This window comes from Oncorhynchus kisutch, linkage group LG29, assembly GCF_002021735.2.
Source record: "Oncorhynchus kisutch isolate 150728-3 linkage group LG29, Okis_V2, whole genome shotgun sequence".
In the NCBI taxonomy this organism is placed as follows: Eukaryota; Metazoa; Chordata; class Actinopteri; order Salmoniformes; family Salmonidae; genus Oncorhynchus; species Oncorhynchus kisutch.
This window is the reverse complement of record NC_034202.2, coordinates 37,113,135-37,131,614: the sequence shown is the minus strand read 5'-3', so window position 1 is coordinate 37,131,614 and position 18,480 is coordinate 37,113,135. Positions and strand designations below refer to the sequence as shown.

The 18,480-nt window shown below is 44.8% G+C and overlaps 1 protein-coding gene across 1 annotated transcript in view; it reads right to left on the bottom strand.

The window, feature by feature from the left end:
• Positions 1–14,387, bottom strand: part of LOC109873898 (uncharacterized) — a 30,591-nt gene extending 16,204 nt beyond the window's left edge. Inside the window, exons 1-6 of the mRNA XM_031809083.1 lie at positions 14,117–14,387; positions 13,417–13,594; positions 7,897–8,061; positions 7,590–7,728; positions 4,662–4,810; positions 3,789–3,919 (exon numbers count right to left, since the gene is read on the bottom strand). Coding sequence (XP_031664943.1) covers positions 3,789–3,919; positions 4,662–4,810; positions 7,590–7,728; positions 7,897–8,061; positions 13,417–13,594; positions 14,117–14,333 — 979 coding nt within the window. The 5' untranslated portion in view covers positions 14,334–14,387. The remainder of the gene's footprint in view (positions 1–3,788; positions 3,920–4,661; positions 4,811–7,589; positions 7,729–7,896; positions 8,062–13,416; positions 13,595–14,116) is intronic.
• Positions 14,388–18,480: the final 4,093 nt, after the last annotated feature.

Below are 18,480 nucleotides of genomic sequence, written 5' to 3'. Positions count from 1 at the left end.
TGCCCTCAGGCATTGGGATATTCTTTAGCCCAGAGGAAAGAGTGCCTCCTACTGGCCCTCCAACACCACTTCCAGCAGCATCTGGTCTCCCATCCAGGGACTGACCAGGACCAACCTTGCTTAGCTTCAGAAGCAAGCCAGCAGTGGTATGCTCACGTTAGTCTCATTCCAAACGTTGTAAATTGTTGGTTATCTGCACAAACCTAGCCTTTACTATGAATCATCAATACACCATTTGACTTAATCATTTATTTACTATCTAACTAAACAATCACAGAAATGCATAACAAACAACAGTAGATATGGTTACAAGGAAATTGAACGCTCACTCATTTGGGAATAACTGCAATCAATATATATCTTTACGGTGTATGTCATGGTTGTCTTCACTGTTGTAATCCGGTCTGCGGGAGAGTTCATCCGAGTCTCTCTCTCTTTCTTTCTGTTTCCCTGAAGTCTTTCGTGGTTAGGATGGATACTTCAGAGTACCATTCAGCAATGTTCTCATAGAATAAATGTTTCGGCGGTTGTCGGTATTCTCAATCCCAGGTTTAAATCATTTCTAGCTGCAGACTAGTCATTAGTATCTAAGATTGCTCTTATTCTATAGGGATTGATGGTCTCAGAGTGTAACCATTGCCAGTCGTGTAGCCAATGCTCCACGTGGTATGGTTTTCGAGTCTTGGTACCTCATTTTTCGCAATCACAGCTCCAGCTGTGGGTTTGCTTTAGTCTCTGTACTCAACCTGTGCCACCTTGGCGGACACCGAGGTATGCGTAGTCTGAAGAGGATTTCCTCAGGAAGAGGTTTTATTCGTACCAATAGAAAAGGTGGTTCCATGATGCCAGATCATGTCTGTGCTCTCGGGGGCGTGGCCGGTGACTAGTTAAACTTTACAGGGAATACAATTCTCTCAAAATTAAAGGTTAACATCACATCACATCAGTTCACAAATAGTTTCATCTTTACTCATTCATTTTATACAATAATTAGATGCAAACACCATAATTGAGAAATGTACTCATTCAGAGACATAGTTATGTGTGTTTCCTATCCTTCGGTAAGGTCACCAAATGAAACAAAACGGGCCGGGTCATAGCTGGCTTCTCCACCGACCGTTTACACATTCTCCAGAATATGGATATTGTTCAGTTCTCAAATTCTGTGATGTAGAAGAAGTTCCTTTGTTCTACTGTGAAACTCACTCTCTCTATACTGCATTGCCAGGAGGAGAGAGTCTCCTTCAGGTATTTACAACCTGAGATAACAGAACCTGGGTGTAAGAGCGAGTGAGAGAGAGGGACGCCATGATCTATACACAGGAAGGGCCACGTCATGACAGTCTCCCCTGGTGGTTTGGATCTTGTGATTATCCTGCAAGTTACAAATCAACATACAAATTATGACCATGTAATGTCCTGTTTGTAGTGTCAAAGAAACTGAACTGAATAGGAATGAAAGCATAAACAACCAAAATCATCTAATTGGACTGAATTCTATATACAACCAAGGTCCTGGCAAAATTACTATCATGGCATTGTCTTTAATGTCATGTCTCGGGTTTTCCATCTTGGTGTGTTGCTTAGGCACTAAGTTGATAACTATATGATAAGTCTACAGCCATAAGGCGCTAGTTTTGGACAGTCTACAGGGATGACCTATGGACTTCTGGGAAGAAATCTGGTGAGTACTGTAGCTGTAGTGTCCTCAAAGTAAATGTTCAACTTTACTAAGGCTGGTATTTTGCTCGGACCCTTAAGTGATCCTAGTATAAATCCTAATTGGATGTTCCGTTGTCATTTGTGTTTATGCTTACACAAGAGCGCATGTCAAGGGAAGAAAACCAAGTATCCGGGTAGACTACAACTTGTTCAGAATGAGTCTGATGTAATCAGGTCATTTTCAGGTCAATGCCTTGAGGTCATTCAGAATTGGTGTCGAGGGGGTCTGTTGTGGTTTTACTACAAGTCACTACATCTTCCACTATTTTGGTGGCGATAGGTATGTGGCGATAATTTTGAAGAAGTCTATTTCATAACTATGTTATCCACGGAGGAGCAAACCTCACAACGGAAGTACTCTATTTGCATTGTGTGCCCCCCCATCCCCCCTTTCTACGCTGCTGCTACTCTCTGTTTATCATATATGCATAGCGTCATGACATGGCCCTCTTTGGGTATTAGCGTGCCTTCCCTCTCTCTCTCTCTCCTACACACAGACTGCTGTTATCTCAGGTCATAAATTCCTGGAGGAGATTCTTCCTCATGGCCAGACAGTATAGAGACAGAGTAAGTTTTCATAGAGAGAACAAAGGAATTTCTTCCACATCACAGAATTTGAGAACTGAAATATATTCATGTTCTGGAGAATGTATAATGGTTGGTGAAGTAGTCAGCTATGAACTGGTCCATTTGGTACAATTTTGTGAAACTCATGAGAGACAATACAGCCACATTACCATAACTCTGTTTATACAAGAGTCTCAGTTGTGAGGCTTTCATCTAATTGTTGTATAGATTGTTCTAATTGTTGTATAAAATACCCTTTGGAGTTTAACTAAATCATTGATCCACCCCATGAGCACAGACATTGATCTGGCGTCATGGGACAGCCCCTTTCTGCTCTTCCGAATATAACCCCCACCGTGGGAATTTATCTTCAGACCAAGCTTACCTCAATTATGAGAGGGCTAAGGTTTGAGTAGATTTCTGAAATCTTAACCATACCACGTGGTTAAACTCTGAGACTATCGATCCGACAGAATAAGAGCTACTCTTCGAAAATAATTACTAGTCTGCAGCTAGGAATTATGTACCCGTGAACGCGAAGGCCGACAACCACCGAAACATCGATTCTATAACAACATTGCTGAATGTTACTCTGAACTATCCATTCTAACCACGACAGAGAGAGAGAGAGAGGGCGAACAAACTCTCCAACAGAAACAAACTTCCAACAGAGATCACACTGAGTGTAAATATATATATATATTGATTGCAATTATTACTGAATGAGTGAGCATTCATGTGCAAAGGAGTAGCATTTCAATTGTTATAATTATCAACTTTGTAGTGACTCTTTTGTCTTTCACGGCCTTCTCAGTCCCCGCCATGCCAGTTTAGCTCACTAGGGTACATTCCCCTATCATTTCCTTGTAACCATATCTATTTGTTTGTTTGTGTGTGCATTTCTGTGATTATGTAGTTAGTTAATACATAAATGATTGAGACAATTGATGTATGGATGACTCATAGTGAAGACTGGGTTCGTACAGATAACAAACAAAAATAATAATTCATTAATTAGAAGACTAAATTATCAGTAAAACAAGCTTTTAATTTGGTTCTGATTGGGCACGGCCTTTGAACTAAGCTCATGAGAGATTTATAAATTATATTCTTTAAGAATCAATGGCTAATATATGATTCATTTTAAAGTTAAAAATAAATGATGTACCAATTCTGGATGGCCCCTTAAAGGGTTAAACTGCAGGTATGAAAATGTATCAAATGTGATTTGATGACATCAGTCTTATTTGAGTGAAGTGACATTTCAAATGAAGATATGATTGTTGCTGTCTGAATGTGGTGTAGTCTCTTCTTTCACAGCACATTCAGTATATGGGAACAACAACAAACTACCAGACAGCAAAAACAAGTGTGAAAGTTTATTGTTTACCATATTGAATAATGAAATGTAAAAAACATATCAGATCTGGGGCTCAACATCTGCATGGCCAGATGATGTTTGATTTTATAAGCGGCAGGCTGCCTGAGTGCCTGTCAGCAGGATATGGGGTGGATGCAGGGTTTGTGATGTGCGTTGGACTGCCCTCGGTTGGCCCACTTGGCCAGGAAAGCCCTGATCTCCTTGGTACGGATGCAGTAGATGAAGGGGTTGAGTAGGGGTGGCAGCAGACTGTAGAATAAGAAGAATACTTTATTAACACACACACACACACACACACACACACACACACACACACACACACACACACACACACACACACACACACACACACACACACACACACACACACACACACACACACACACTTCCACCGACTCTTGATGCCAGGTGGGAGAAGGGCAAGAAAGGGACAGGGATAGGAGGGGAGACAGGAATGAAGGGGAGGGGGAGAGGGACAAGACGGGAGGGGAGAGGGGGACAGGAGGGGAGGGAAGAAAGGGAGAGAGGGACAGGAATGAAGGGGAGGGGGAGAAACAGACAGGGGGGGAGAGGGATAGGACGGGAGGGGAGAGGGGGACAGGAGGGGAGGGAAGAAAGGGAGAGAGGGAAAGGAATGAAGGGGAGCGGGAAAAATAGACAGGAGGGAGGGAGAGGGACAGGACGGGAGGGGAGAGGGGGACAGGAGGGGAGGGAAGAAAGGGAGAGAGGGACAGGAATGAAGGGGAGGGGGAGAAACAGACAGGAAGGGGGGAGAGGGGGACAGAAGGGGAGAAGAAGGAAGACAGGGACAGGATGGATGGATGGATAGCTGTTTTTTGGATAAGTGCCTTTCTCAAGGGCACAACGGCAGTGGTAGTAATGATCTGACAAAATAGCCAGATCAATACACACTTTTGCATCGCCCGGCCCGGGACTTGAACTAGCAACCTTTGGGTTACCAGCCCACCTCTCTAATCTGTGGTCTACCTACCTGGAGAAAATGGCGAGGCTGATGCGGAGGTCAGGGGTCGTGGTCAGGTTGGGGATGTAGGGTGTAGCGTTCACTATGAAGCGGGGGATGTAGTAAATAAGGATGATACAGCCCTGAGTAGCACAGGTAGAGAAGGTCTTCATCCTGCCCTGGGTTAGAGAGGGGAGAGTAGTGGGTTAGAGGAAAGGTTTAGTTTAGATAAGAATGATACAGCCCTGAGGAGCAGGTAGAGAAGGTCTTCAGCCTGCCCTGGGTTAGAGAGGGGAGAGTAGTGGGTTAGAGGAAAGGTTTAGTTTAGATAAGAATGATACAGCCCTGAGGAGCAGGTAGAGAAGGTCTTCACCCTGCCCTGGGTTAGAGAGGGGAGAGTAGTGGGTTAGAGGAAAGGTTTAGTTTAGATAAGAATGATACAGCCTTGAGGAGCAGGTAGAGAAGGTCTTCAGCCTGCCCTGGGTTAGAGAGGGGAGAGTAGTGGGTTAGAGGAAAGGTTTAGTTTAGATAAGAATGATACAGCCCTGAGGAGCAGGTAGAGAAGGTCTTCACCCTGCCCTGGGTTAGAGAGGGGAGAGTAGTGGGTTAGAGGAAAGGTTTAGTTTAGATAAGAATGATACAGCCCTGAGGAGCAGGTAGAGAAGGTCTTCAGCCTGCCCTGGGTTAGAGAGGGGAGAGTAGTGGGTTAGAGGAAAAGTTTAGATAAGAATGATACAGCCCTGAGGAGCAGGTAGAGAAGGTCTTCACCCTGCCCTGGGTTAGAGAGGGGAGAGTAGTGGGTTAGAGGAAAGGTTTAGTTTAGATAAGAATGATACAGCCCTGAGGAGCAGGTAGAGAAGGTCTTCAGCCTGCCCTGGGTTAGAGAGGGGAGAGTAGTGGGTTAGAGGAAAGGTTTAGTTTAGATAAGAATGATACAGCCCTGAGTAGCACAGGTAGAGAAGGTCTTCAGCCTGCCCTGGGTTAGAGAGAGGAGAGTAGTGGGTTAGAGGAAAGGTTTAGTTTAGATAAGAATGATACAGCCCTGAGGAGCAGGTAGAGAAGGTCTTCACCCTGCCCTGGGTTAGAGAGAGGGAAGTGTTCTCAGTGGTTTAGAGGAAAGGTTTAGTTTAGATAAGAATGATACAGCCCTGAGTAGCACAGGTAGAGAAGGTCTTCACCCTGCCCTGGGTTAGAGAGGGGAGAGTAGTGGGTTAGAGGAAAGGTTTAGTTTAGATAAGAATGATACAGCCATGAGGAGCAGGTAGAGAAGGTCTTCAGCCTGCCCTGGGTTAGAGAGGGGAAAGTGTTCTCAGTGGGTTAGGGTTAGTAGAGAGTAGTTAAAATTAAGGACAGAGACAGGACAAGCAATGTGTGATTTAAAGTTGAAATGGTGAACCTGGCAGTCCAGGTTTAATGCAGAGGAGGCTCCTCAGATGAGGATGGGGAGGAACATACTCCCTCAGTTAATTTCTAAAAATAATATAGTGAAACATAAAAAAAGTTATAATTTTTAGATAAAACTGTCGTAAATATATTCACGTCAGCAAATATTTGATTACAGCACACTGTTTTGTAATGAAGGTCTACAGTAGCCTCAACAACACTTTGTAGGGTAGCACCAGGGTGTAGCCGGAGGACGGCTAGTTTCCGTCCTCCTTCGGGGTACATTGACTTCAATATAAAATCTAGGAGGCTCATGGTTCTCTCCTTCTTCCATAGAGTTACACAGTAATTATTACAACTCCTGGAGGACGTCCTCTTGCAGCATGAACTGACATTGTCCACCAAATCAAAGGATCAGAGAATGAATCTAGTACTGAAAGCATAAGCTACAGCTAGCGAGCACTGCAGTGCATTCAATGTGGTGAGTAGTTGACTCAAAGAGAAAGATAGAAAAATCTTGAGCAATTTTGAACAAATGAAGGAGAAGCAAGAGAGAGAGAGCTAGCTATATTTCATTGTATTTTTTTTCACTTTCATTTACTTAGCTAGCAAATGAAGCTAGCTACTTTAGCCTACTCAAACACCCAGCTCAAACAAAGAGAGATGGTATGTTAGCTAGCTGGCTATGGCTATCCAACACTGGAACTCTTCCAAGTCAAGGTAACCTTTTGATCTTATTAATTTATCGCTACAGGGTTCCACCGATGTAACTGCTAAACTGCTTGCTGACTGTAGACTGTAGTGCATGATTGTAGCGGGTTTACTAACACGTGAAATCTAGTAGCTATGTTGACTATGACATTAGCTAATATGGTGACAAGGATGCAGGCGGTGTGTAGCAGTTAGCGGTTATGAAATGAAGGGTGGCTTGAAAGCAAAGTGATCATGCTGTTTGCATGTGGCTGCTGTCAAAGTGATCTGTGTCTGCGTGTGATCAGGGATGATTAAATCACGTCGATTCTGTTGAAAAATATATATTAAACGGAAGCAAACAGAATGAAATGGGGATAAACATACCTGAATTTGTCCAATAGAAACTCTCGTTTACAACAGTTGGACTAATGATTACACCCTAGATCAACTAGACGCAGGCAAGAGTGCAAGGTGGTATTGAATGTCACTGTCAGCTTGATTACTCAAGTGCTGGAGGAGGAAATAGACCCGTGCACCTGGTGATTGAAAACGTGCATCTGGTAACCCAATTTTTCTCTCGACCTGTGTAAACTTTCATTCATAGGCTATGTGGTAGCAACCTCCTGTTGGGTATAGGAAGAATTAGAGTATCATGTGTAGTAGCCTAAACCTATTGATGTTACGTTGAGCTCGTAATAGAAATAAGACCATGCTCATAAACATTTAGTGGTGGGGTCACACAACCCTCCTCCTCACACACCCCTCCTCACACACCCCTCCTTACCCCTCCTCCCAATCAGCCCCCCTGCACCCCACACCTCTCCTCCCACTCAGTCCCCTTGCACACCCCACCCCCACACTCCACACCTCCAGAATTCTGACCTGTGCGTTAGCCATGCGCATCACTGTGAAGATGATGTTGACGTAGGAGAAGACGATGAAGCCAAAGGGGAGAAAGAGAACGACCATGGCTAGTGAGAAGGATAGTCTGCTCTGGGACGAGATGTCAGCACACGACAGCCTGTTGAGTGAGTGAGAGGTTGGTTGATTGGTTGACTGAATTTATTTGATATTTAAAAAAAATACATATACTGTATGCACATCAAGTATAATACAGTAAAGTCACTATGGAGTCAAAAGTAGTGCACTTTAAAGTGAATAGGGAGCAAATTGGGATTCGGACACTGACTGGTTGAGAGACGTGGTGTCGCAGTAGCAGTGGTTGATGCGGTTGGACCCACAGAAAGGCATCTGGGATGACTGGATGGTGGTGATGGCTGGAGATATCATGGCTAACACCCAGGACAGGGCTGTTAGGAGAGACATGGTCCTGTTGGTCATCAGCTCATTGTACCTGGTAGAGAGGGAGGGAGGGAGGCAGGGAGGGAGGGAGGGATGGGGAAGGTGAGAGGGGTGGAAGCGGGGGGAGAAGGGGGAGAGATGGGTGGGATAGGGGGTGAGAAAGAGAGAAAAAGACAGAGAGTTATCTTTGAGTTGCCTACTGTAAAAGGTTGGTCGTTATCGTATTAACACCTGAGAGGGAAATACAGGTAGTTACAGGTAGATATATCGACAGTATACTGAACAAGAACATAAACGCTAAAAACAACCATTTCAAAAATGTTACTGAGTTTTAGTTCATGTCAGGAAATTAATTAATTAGGCCCTAATCTCTGCTTTTCACATGTCTGGGTAGGAGTGCAGCCTTGGGAGGGCATGGCCACCCATTTGGGAGCCAGGTCCGCCCAGCCCTTTTTCCCCACAAAAGGGCTTTATTACAGACAGAAATACTCCTCAGTTTCATCCGTTGTCCGGGTGGCTGGTCTCAGACGATCTCGCAGGTGAAGAAGCTGGATGTGGAGGTCCTGGGCTGGCGTGGTTATACCTGGTCTGTGTTTGTGAGGACGGTTGGACGTATTGCCAAATTCTCTAAAACATATTTGGAGGTGGTTTATGGTAGAGAAATGAACAATCATTTTTCTGGCAACAGCTTTGGTGGAAATTCCTGCAGTAAGCACGCCAATTGCACACTCCCTCAAAACTTGAGACATCTGTGGCATTGTGCTGTGTGACAAAGCTGCACATCATAGAGTGGCCTTATATTGTCCCCAGCACAATATGCACCTGTGTAATGATCATGCTGTTTAATCAGCTTCCTGATATGCCACACCTGTCAGGTGGATGGACTATATCTGCAAATTAGAAATGGTCACCAAATGGAATGTAAACACATTTGTGCACAAAATCTGAGAGAGATAAGCTTTTTGTGCGCGCTCTCCATAGCCGATGTGAGCAAGACCTTTAAACAGCTCAACATTCATAAGGCTGCGGGGCCAGACGGATTACCAGGACGTGTACTCAGAGCATGCACAGACCAACTGGCAAGTGTCTTCACTGACATTTCCGACCTCTCCCTGACCGAGTCTGCAATACCTACATGTTTCAAGCAGATCACTGTAGTCCCTGTGATCAAGAAAGCAAATGTAACCTGCCTAAATGACTACCACCCCGTAGCACTTACGTCGGTAGCCATGAAGTGCTTTGAAAGGCTGGTCATGACTCACATCAACATCATCATCTAAGAAACCCTAGACCCACTCCAATTCACGTACTGCCCCAACAGATCCACAGATTACGCAATCTCAATCACACTCCACACTGCCCTTTCCTACCTGGACAAAGGAACATCTATGTGAGAAGGTTGTTCTTTGACTACAACTCAGTGTTCAACACCATAGTGCTCACAAAGCACATCACTAAGCTAATGGCCCTGGGACTAAATACCTAGTCCTGCAACTGTGTCCTGGACTGTCGCCCCGCAGATTGTAAGGGTAGGCAACAACACATCTGCTATGCTGATCCTCAACACTGGGCCCCTCAGGGGTGTGTGCTTAGTCCCCTCCTGTTTACCCACGACTGCATGGCCAAGCACGACTCGAAAACCATCATTCAAATCAAATCAAATCAAATCAAATCAAATGTATTTATATAGCCCTTCGTACATCAGCTGATATCTCAAAGTGCTGTACAGAAACCCAGCCTAAAACCCCAAACAGCAAGCAATGCAGGCGTAGAAGCACGGTGGCTAGAAAAAACTCCCTAGAAAGGCCAAAACCTAGGAAGAAACCAAGAGAGGAACCAGGCTATGTGGGGTGGCCAGTCCTCTTCTGGCTGTGCCGGGTGGAGATTATAACAGAACATGGCCAAGATGTTCAAATGTTCATAAATGACCAGCATGGTCCAATAATAATAAGGCAGAACAGTTGAAACTGGAGCAGCAGCACGGCCAGGTGGACTGGGGACAGCAAGGAGTCATCATGTAAGGTAGTCTTGAGGCATGGTCCTAGGGCTCAGGTCCTCCGAGAGAGAGAAAAAAAGAGAGAAAGAGAGAATTAGAGAGAGCACACTTAAATTCACACAGGACACCGAATAGGACAGGAGAAGTACTCCAGATATAACAAACTGACCCTAGCCCCCCAACACAAACTAATGCAGCATAAATACTGGAGGCTGAGATCATTAAGTTTGCTGACGACACAACAATGGTAAGTCTGATAACCGACAATGATGAGACAGCCTATAGGGAGGAGGTCAGAGACCTGGTCATGTCTTGCCAAGACAACAACCTATCCCTCAATATGAGCAAGACAAAGGAGTGGATCATGGACTACAGAAAAAGGAGGGCCCCCATTAACATCGATGGGGCTGTAGTGGAGCGGGTTGAAAGTTACAAGATCCGTGGTGTCCACATCACCAACAAACTAACAAGGTCCAAACACACCAAGACAGTTGTGAAGAGGGCACGCCAACAACTTTTCCCCTTCAGGAGACTGAAAAGATTTGGCTTGGGTCCCCACATCGTCAAAAAGTTCTACAGCTGTACCAGGAGGTTGCATCACCAGTTGTCAGTTGTCAGTTGTTTTCTCTAGGACACGCACAGGCCTCACAAGCCTTTCTGAAGGTCCCCTGGTGTCACGTTCTGACCTTATTTATTTTGATATGTCTTTGTTTTAGTATGGTCAGGGCGTGAGTTGGGTGGGCAGTCTATGTTCGTTTTTCTAGGTTGTGTTTGTGTGTTTGGCCTGGTATGGTTCTCAATCAGAGGCAGGTGTCATTCGTTGTCTCGGATTGAGAATCATACTTAGGTAGCCTTTTCCCACCTGTGTTTTGTGGGTGATTATTTTCTGTTCTGTGTTTTGCTTCACCGTACAGGACTGTTCGTTTATCGTTTTATTGTTTTTGTTCAGTGTTCAGTATTCTTATTAAAACAATATGGACACTTACCACGCTGCGAATTGGTCCTCCTCTTCTTCCACCCACAACGAGCGTTACAGAATCACCCACCACCAAAGTACCAAGCAGCGTGGTAAGGAGCAGCGCTATCTGGAGGAGGTGACAACATGGGACGAGTTAGAAAGGGGGTCGGTCGACCCAGGGAGAGTGCCGAAGCCCGCCTGGGATTCTCTGGAACAGTGCGAGGAGGGATACCGGAGAATGGAGTTGGCACGGTGGTCAAGGAAGCCCGAGAGGCAGCCCCAAAAATGTATTAGAGGGGGCGCACGGGGAGTGTGGCTAATTCAGGTAGGAGACCTGAGCCAACTCCCCGTGCTTAACGTGGAGAGAGGTGGACCAGGCAGGCACCGTGTTATGCCATGAGGCGCACGGTGTCCCCGGTGCACAGGCATAGCCCGGTGCGTTACATCGCAGCGCCTCGTATCGGCCGGACTAGAGTGGACATCGAGCCAGGTGACATGAAGCCGGCTCAGCGCATCTGGTCTCCAGTGCATCTCCTCGGCCCGGGGTAAATGGCACCAGCCCTATGCACGGTGTCCCCGGTTCGCCAGCACAGCCCAGTGCGGTCTGTTCCACCTCGCCACCAGGCTCGGTGCTCGAGACCTTCAGTGCGCCTCCACGGTCCAGTCTATCCAGTGCCTCCTCCACGCACCAGGCCTCTGGTGGCAGCCCCACGCACCAGGCTGTCTCTCCGTCTCCTTCCTCCAGAGTCTCCCTCCTGTCCAGCGCTGCCAGAGTCTCCCCTCTGTCCTGAGCTGCCAGAGTCGCCCGTCTGTCCTGAGCTGCCAGAGTAGCCCGTCTGTCCTGAGCTGCCAGAGTCGCCCGTCTGTCCTGAGCTGCCAGAGTCGCCCGTCTGTCCTGAGCTGCCAGAGTCGCCCGTCTGTCCTGAGCTGCCAGAGTCGCCCGTCTGTCCTGAGCTGCCAGTGTCGCCTGTGTGTCCTGAGCTGCCAGATTCGCCCGTCTGTTCTGAGCTTCCAGAGTCGCCCGTCTGTCCTGAGCTGCCAGAGCCGCCCATCTGTCCTGAGCTGCCAGAGCCGCCCATCAGTCAAGAGCTGCCAGAGCCGCCCGCCAGTCAGGAGCTGCCAGAGCCGCCCACCTGTCAGGAGCTGCCAGAGCCACCCGCCAGTCAGGAGCTGCCAGAGCCGCCCGCCAATGAGGAGCTGCCGGAGTCGCCCGCCAATGAGGAGCTGCCGGAGTCGCCCGCCAATGAGGAGCTGCCGGATTCTCCCGTCCGTCAGGTGCTGCCGGAATGCTAGGGTCCCACTGCTAGGGTCCCCAGTCCGAGGTCGGCGGCGAGGGTCGGCGCTCTAAAGGCGCCACTGAGGCGGGGAAAGAAGCGGGCAAAGACTATGGTGGAGTGGGATCCATGTCCCGCGCCAGAGCCGCCACCGCAGACAGACGCCCACCCAGACCCTCCCCTATAGGTTCAGGTTTTGCGGCCGGAGTCCGCACCTTTGGGGGGGGGGGGGGGGGTACTGTCACGTTCTGACCTTAGTTCTTTTGTTATGTCTTTGTTTTAGTATGGTCAGGGCGTGAGTTGGGTGGGCAGTCTATGTTCGTTTTTCTAGGTTGTGTTTATGTGTTTGGCCTGGTATGGTTCTCAATCAGAGGCAGGTGTCGTTCGTTTTAGAATCGTACTTAGGTAGCTTTTCCCACCTGTGTTTTGTGGGTGATATTCCATTTCAGTCTTTGCACCATTCGGCGCTGTTTCGGTTTTCATTTTGATTCTCTAGTTCTTTTTGTATTTTGTATTCATTCTCATTAAAATACATTATGGATACGTACCACGCTGCACATTGGTCCGATCTCTCCTACTCCTCCTCAGAAGAGGAAATCCGTTACACTTGGTACCAGTCAAACAATTTATGTAATTATATATGGAAACTTTTTAGTGACAAAAATAAAGGGTTTAAATGCATGTTAAAAAAATATATATATATAAAAATGTTGCCTGATCTTTCTTTAATCTCTAAGACACTTTGTTTGGGGGGGGAACTCGCTGCTGTTCCATGTAGTGAATATGTTATTCAATGCGTTTGTAGATTATAATAACAGTAAGGACTATCTGTTGTTCCATGCAGTGAATCTGTTATTCAATGCATTTGTATGGGCTAATAACAGTAAGGCCAAAACTAGGTTTTTCATCACATAATTTATTTTACTTTTACAATGTTTCAAGGGGTCTTAAAATTCTTAAAATTCTAAATCAAATAGTAAATTGATCCTTGGTATGACCTTAAAACAGTTCGACATAGCTTAGACAGGGTTTACACTCTTATGAGTTAAGGTTAGGGTTAGGTAGATCTATGTTACCTGAGAGGGTAGCAGATAGCCAGGTATATGTCCATAGCCATGGTCATCATGATGAGAGAGTTAGGGTAAGGGTAAGGGTTAGGGTTAGGTAGATCTAGGTTACCTGAGAGGGTAGCAGATAGCCAGGTATTTGTCCATAGCCATGGTCATCATGATGAGAGAGGTGAGTGCTCCAAAGTAGTGGATGAATTGTTTCTGTATCAGACACAGAAAGAAAGAGATGCCAGCGTCGTCCCACCAGTACCGAGCTATCACTTTGGGAAGGGCCACCGTGCAGAAGCCTGGGATATGGACAAGCAGCACAACATTTCAGAATGTAAATAAATATCAATCAATTGATTAGTACATTTTTTGGTGCTATGCAGATTGAAGAAGAGGCCACACATTTGAACAGGAAGTTTTATGGTCACATGTCCTTACATACACACATTTTAACAGGATAACAGGATAACCTCAGGCTGAGTATCTTACCTATATCTGACAGAGCCAGGCTGAGTATCTTACCTATATCTAACAGAGCCAGGCTGAGTATCTTACCTATATCTGATAGAGCCAGGCTGAGTATCTTACCTATATCTGACAGAACCAGGCTGAGTATCTTACCTATATCTGACAGAACCAGGCTGAGTATCTTACCTATATCTGACAGAACCAGGCTGAGTATCTTACCTATATCTGACAGAACCAGGCTGAGTATCTTACCTATATCTGACAGAGCCAGGCTGAATTATCTTACCTATGTCTGACAGAGCCAGGCTGAGTATCTTACCTATATCTGACAGAGCCAGGCTGAATTATCTTACCTATATCTGACAGAGCCAGGCTGAGCATGATGATGTACATGGGTTTCTGCAGGCTGCGCTCCAGAGCAAACAGCACAACTAGCAGGATGTTCCCCACCACCGTGATCACATAGATGAAGAAGAAGAACCAGGCCACCAGCTGGTAGAAGGATGGATGGAGCCCCGGGAAGCCCACGATCACAAACACTGACACACGCGTGTAGTTGCTTTGGAGCATACTGTATGGGGAGAGAATAGTATGGGACGATCCCACTTCTGCCACCAATGTACTGAGGAGAGAATAGTATGGAGCGATCCCAGGGGCGCCATGCACTCTAAAAATCTGAGGGGCACAAAGTACTTGAGGGTTGTCTGGAGGGGTGCTAGATTTCTTTATTTTTCAAACACCTGAAACAGCTTTTTCCTACAATCTAGAGCCATAATAATTTCTCTGCATATCTAAGCATACCTCTTGAGCTGTCTGTTTCCTGACTGGTGGTTATATTTATAAAGAAACAACATATGCTTCTTTCCATCTCTGCTAAAAATCAATGTAAAAGATTGAAAGGAATGTGATTCTTATTCAGCACATTTAGTTATTACTTGCTTTTCTAAAGTCTATCACACTTGGCAGCAGGCATGCCAGCTAAGATAGTTACACAAGCTAGCTACTCTAACTGGATTATTAGCCTGAAAGGGCTTCTTGGTAGCTAGTTATGAGGTTGGAAAATCTGAGCCAGCTAAAGCCAACTACCTAACATTGGTAGGTGGCTCGGTGGTATTAAAAAGAAACAACCACGACAATGAATAAAAACACAAATTATTATAATAATTATTATTACAGGACAAATCTTGAGGGTGCCCTGTGGCCCTGTGGCCCCTATGATGCCTCTGATCCCACTGCTGCCACCAATGTACTGAGGAGAGAATGATTGACAATACAACTCCATTATGATAAAGAACATGCCATGGAGCGACAGGTAGCCTAGTGGTTAAGAGGTTGTCCCAGTAATCGTAAAGGTTTACCGGGTTGAACCCTCTAGCTGACTAGGTGAAACGTCTGTCGATGTGCCCTTGAGCAAGGCACTTAACCCTAATTGTTCCGGTAAGTCGCTCTGGATAAGAGTGCCTGCTAAAATGTAAATGTAATTATGATAGACAATACACCATTGTTATGATAGACAATATAACATCATTATAATAGAGAATACAACATCATTATGATAGAGAATACACCAGACACAAGTTTAACTTGTACCTGAATAAAGGGATAACAGTTACTGAATGATGTTTGCTTGATTAAACAGTTAAAAAATACCTTACAGTGTAATAACATGTATAATATAACATTACAGTATAATAACATGTATAATTTAACATTACAGTATAATAACATGTAGAATCTAAAAGTACATGGTCATAACATAACAAACATTATAATGATAACATATAGATGTACCTCTCTTTCTGATGGTGGCCAGAGAATGGAGTTGCCTTCGCACACGTTCTGATTTAAATACTATCGACAGGGGCTCCATCCTAAAGAGGGAGTGTGTGTGTGTGTGTGTGTGTGTGTGTGTGTGTGTGTGTGTGTGTTTGCGTGTGATACTCTTACTGTACAGAATGGGGATAATTCTGTGACTGGTACAGTAGGTGCCTTCTATGAAGTTACAGTCCATGCCTCCTCTCCCATTACAAGAAATGCATGTGTGTTGATTTGTTTATGTGTGTGTGTGTGTGTGTGTGTGTGTGTGTGTGTGTGTGTGTGTGTGTGTGTGTGTGTGTGTGTGTGTGTGTGTGTGTGTGTGTGTGTGTGTGTGTGTGTGTGTGTGTATGTGTTTGTGTGTGTGTGTGCGTGTGTGTGTGTTTGGTAAATATTTGATTCCTTGACCGTGTAGATTATGTACATGTATTGTATAATGCTAGAATGAATAGTCCCTGTAAAACAGTCATATTCAAAGTCGAGGTCGCAACCCAAATTGCAGTGGGGTTGCCAAAATATACTGAACAAAAATATAAACGCAACATGTAAAGTGTTGGTCCCGTGTTTCATGAGCTGAAATAAAAGATCACGGAAATTTTCAATACATTCTCTCAAATGTTGTGCACACATTTTGAGGGAGCAGGAATGCCCACCAGAGCTCTTGCCAGACAATCTAATGTTAATTTCTCTACCATAAGCCACCTCAAATGTCGCTTTAGAGAATTATACAATACGTCCAATCGGCATCACAACTGCTGATCACATGTACAGTGTTGTGTGGGCGAGCGGTTGGCTGATGTCAACGTTGTGAAGAGAGTGCCCCATGGTGGCGGTGGGGTTGTGATATGGGCAGGCATAAGCTACGGACAACGAACAATATTGCATTTTATCGATGACAATTTGAATGCATAGAGATACCTTGACTAGATTCTGGCTCATTGTGACTAACAAAATGTTTCTAACCTCTTGGGGCTAGGGGGAAAAATGTTCACTTTTGGTAAAAGAGCGTGCCCAATTTCAACTTCCTGCTACTCATGCCAAGAATATAAGATATGCATATTATTCATAGATTTGGATAGAAACCACGCTCAAGTTTCTAAAACTGTTTGAATCATGTCTGTGAGTATAACAGAACTTATGTAGCAGGCAAAACCCTGAGGACAAACTGTTCAGATTTTTTTGCCTCTGTTCCCTGCCCTGTCATTGCCAAGGGATATTTCGTAGGAACCTGTTTTCAGTTCCTACCGCTTCCACTGGATGTCACCAGTCTTTGGAATTTGGTTGAGGTTATTCCTTTGTGCAATGAAGAAGTAGGCCAACTAGGAACTGGGTAACACTTTTGTGAGTTGCGCAAGACGTGAAAAGCTGCGCTAGTTTGTTTTCATTCCTGTATTGAACACAGATTGCCCAGTCTACAATTTGATCGATTATTAACGTTTAAAAATACCAAAAGTTGTATTACAAACGTAGTTTGAAATATTTTGGCAAAGTTTATAGGCAACTTTTGAAATATTTTTTAGTGACGTTGCGTTTTTTTGTAAGCTGTTTTTTTCTGGATCAAACGCGCTTTATAAATGGACATTTTGGATATATATGGACAAAATTAATCGAACAAAAGGACCAATTGTGATGTTTATGGGACATATTGGAGTGCCAACAAAAGAAGCTCGTCAAAGGTAATCCTGTTTTATATTTTATTTCATCGCTTTCTGTAGCGCCTGCAGGGTTGAAATATGCTAACCCCTTTGTTTACTGCTGGTGCTATCATCAGATAATAGCTTCTTATGCTTTCGCATATCGGACATGTTGGCTGGATGATTTAAAGTTAGAATTTTATAGTATTTTATTTGAATCTGGTGCTCTGCATTTTCCCTGGCAATTGTCCAGTTGAGACATTTGCATCCCGCCTATCCCAAAGAGGTTTTAAGAAGGAAGGACATTTCACAAATACATTTTTAACAAGGCACACCTGTTAATTGAAATGCATTCCAGGTGACTACCTCATGAAGCTGGTTGAGTGTGCAAAGCTATCATCAAGGCAAAAGGTGGCTACTTTGAAGAATCTTAAATATAAATACTGACTGGTACTGTCAAAAATATAACCGCAACATGCAACAATTTCAAAGATGTTACTGAGTTACAGTTCATATAAGGAAATCAGTCAATTTAAATCATTAGGCCCTAATCTATGGATTTCACATGACTGGGAATACAGACATGCATCTGTTGGTCACAGATACCTTAAGAAGAAGAGACTTGATTGGGCCAAGAAACACAAGGAATGGACATTAGACCAATGGAAAATCTGAGATTTTTGGTTCCAACTGCCGTGTCTTTGTGAGACACAGAGTAGGTGAACGGATGATCTCCGCATGTGCTGTTTCCACCGTGAAGCATGGAGGAGGAGGTGTGATGGTGTGGGGGTGCTTTGCTGGTGATACTGTCAGTGATTTATTTAGAATTCAAGGCATACTTAACCAGGATGTCTACCACAGCATTCTGCAGTGATACGCCATCCCATCTGGTTTGCGATTAGTGGGACTATCAATTGTTTTTCAACCGGACTCTGACCCAACACACCTCCAGGTGATGTAATGGCTATTTGACAAAGAGGGAGAGTGATGGAGTGCTGCATCAGATGACCTGGCCTCCACAATGACCCGACCACAACCCAATTGAGCTGGGTTAGGATGAGTTGGACCGCAGAGTGAAGGAAAAAGCAGTCAACAAGTGCTCAGCATATGTGGAAACTCCTTCAAGATTATTGGAAAAGCATTCCAGGTGAAGCTGGTTGAGAGAATGCCAAGTGCGTGCAAAGCTGTCATCAAGGCAAATGGTGTCTACTTTGAAGAATGTCAAATCTCAAATATATTTTAATTTGTTTAACACTTTTTTGGTTACT